Source organism: Penaeus monodon, chromosome 21 (genome assembly GCF_015228065.2).
Source record: "Penaeus monodon isolate SGIC_2016 chromosome 21, NSTDA_Pmon_1, whole genome shotgun sequence".
Taxonomy (NCBI): Eukaryota; Metazoa; Arthropoda; class Malacostraca; order Decapoda; family Penaeidae; genus Penaeus; species Penaeus monodon.
The window spans coordinates 8,090,496-8,091,990 of NC_051406.1; the positions used below are offsets into that span (position 1 = coordinate 8,090,496).

At 48.6% G+C, this 1,495-nt stretch overlaps 1 protein-coding gene across 1 annotated transcript in view; it reads right to left on the reverse strand.

Annotated features, from left to right (window-relative positions):
* Positions 1 to 6: 6 nt before the first annotated feature.
* Positions 7 to 1,495, reverse strand: part of LOC119586164 (facilitated trehalose transporter Tret1-2 homolog) — a 2,547-nt gene continuing 1,058 nt past the window's right edge. Inside the window, exons 4-5 of the mRNA XM_037934860.1 lie at positions 615 to 1,436; positions 7 to 458 (exon numbers count right to left, since the gene is read on the reverse strand). Of these exons, the coding sequence (XP_037790788.1) occupies positions 236 to 458; positions 615 to 1,436 (1,045 nt within the window). The 3' untranslated portion in view covers positions 7 to 235. The remainder of the gene's footprint in view (positions 459 to 614; positions 1,437 to 1,495) is intronic.

Consider the following 1,495-nt stretch of genomic DNA (forward strand, 5'->3'; position numbering starts at 1 on the left):
TATTTGGCTATTTCTTACACATCATTGAATTGTCTTTTTTGTGAATTCACAGTCGTATCACAAATTTAACGCCAGTAAGTGGAGTGCAAGAAAACCATAATTCTGCGTGCATAACCTTAGTGAAGGTCACGAGTCAGCTTGCCACATGAGAGCCCTGCAGGAGTATCACATCCTAAAACACTCCTTTTCAAGTAGTTGGAGACTAAGAGTTGATTTGGACCTGCACTGAGTCAGCTTATTTATTAAGTCCTTTGTAATATTCCTCAATCTCCTCCAGCGTGCGACCTTTCGTCTCAGGAAGCGTCCTCCACACCAACAGGACGAGCGAGAGAGCAGACACAGCGTACAGCCAAAAAACGACTTCCGGGCCTAAGTTCTCTTTCAGCGTTGGGAAGGAACACGTTGCCACCATACTCGCTAAGTAGAAGACGATCTTGGAAACAGCAGATCCCAACGACCTATGCAGGGAGTAGAGAATTGATGGCCTGTCAAATTATATGTTAAGATCCTGAAGGAAATAAAGATGATATATATTCCATTCATTAAGCAAATGTGCTTTTGGTTTAAATTATTATAAAATATGCCAGTGAGAATTATAAGATACATCAACATACCTGAAGGAGAGAGGCAGCAGTTCGCTCGAGAGCAAGAATGGAATAGGACTAATTGTTGCTCCCACAATCAAGGTGTACGATATCATGGAAGCCAAGGGAAGCCACTGTTCAAAACGAACTCCTCCGTGACCGTTCTGCAGAAAGAAGTAGAAGCCAAGGCAGCCCAGGGAGAGAGATGCGCCTATGCCGCCCACCATCATGGCCGGGCGGCGTCCTGCGCGCTCCACGACTACAAGTCCGACGGCAGAGCCCACCACTCGGGCCACGCCCACCAGGACAGACGATAGATAAGGACTGACGCCAACTTTAGCTGCCTGGAAGATGTAGATCGTGTAGCTGTACATTACATAAGGGCCGGAGAACTGAGTGAAGACGAACAAACCGCAGCTGGTCAGGAAGGGCATGTATACACCAGGGGTCTTCAAACTACGCACTTGCTGTCCTAACGTGTTTTTGGACCCTCCATTTCCAGCCTTCATTATATTCTCGAGCTCGGCCGACACATCGTAGCTGCTTCCCCTGAGGAACGAGAGAGCCTTCCTGGCGTCCTCTTTGCGCCCCCTGGTGGCCAGCCAGCGAGGCGAGTCGGGGAACATCGCAATGCCAATGGTGAGGGGGAGGTTGATGACGAGACCAAGAGTGAAGGCCGTCCACCTCCATTCCAGGCCAGACATACCCAGGGCGTAGGTGAAAAGGAGACCCAAACCGACGAAGAAATCCGTCAGGCAGGTGAGAGAGCCGCGGACCGACTCGTGGGCGATTTCAACGTTGTAAATTTGAGCAGCCGTTCCCGTGACGCCAATGCATATCCCAAGCACTAACCTAAAAAAAAAAAAGCATTGACTTCTATTACATTTTTATCCGTCATGACTATTATATAG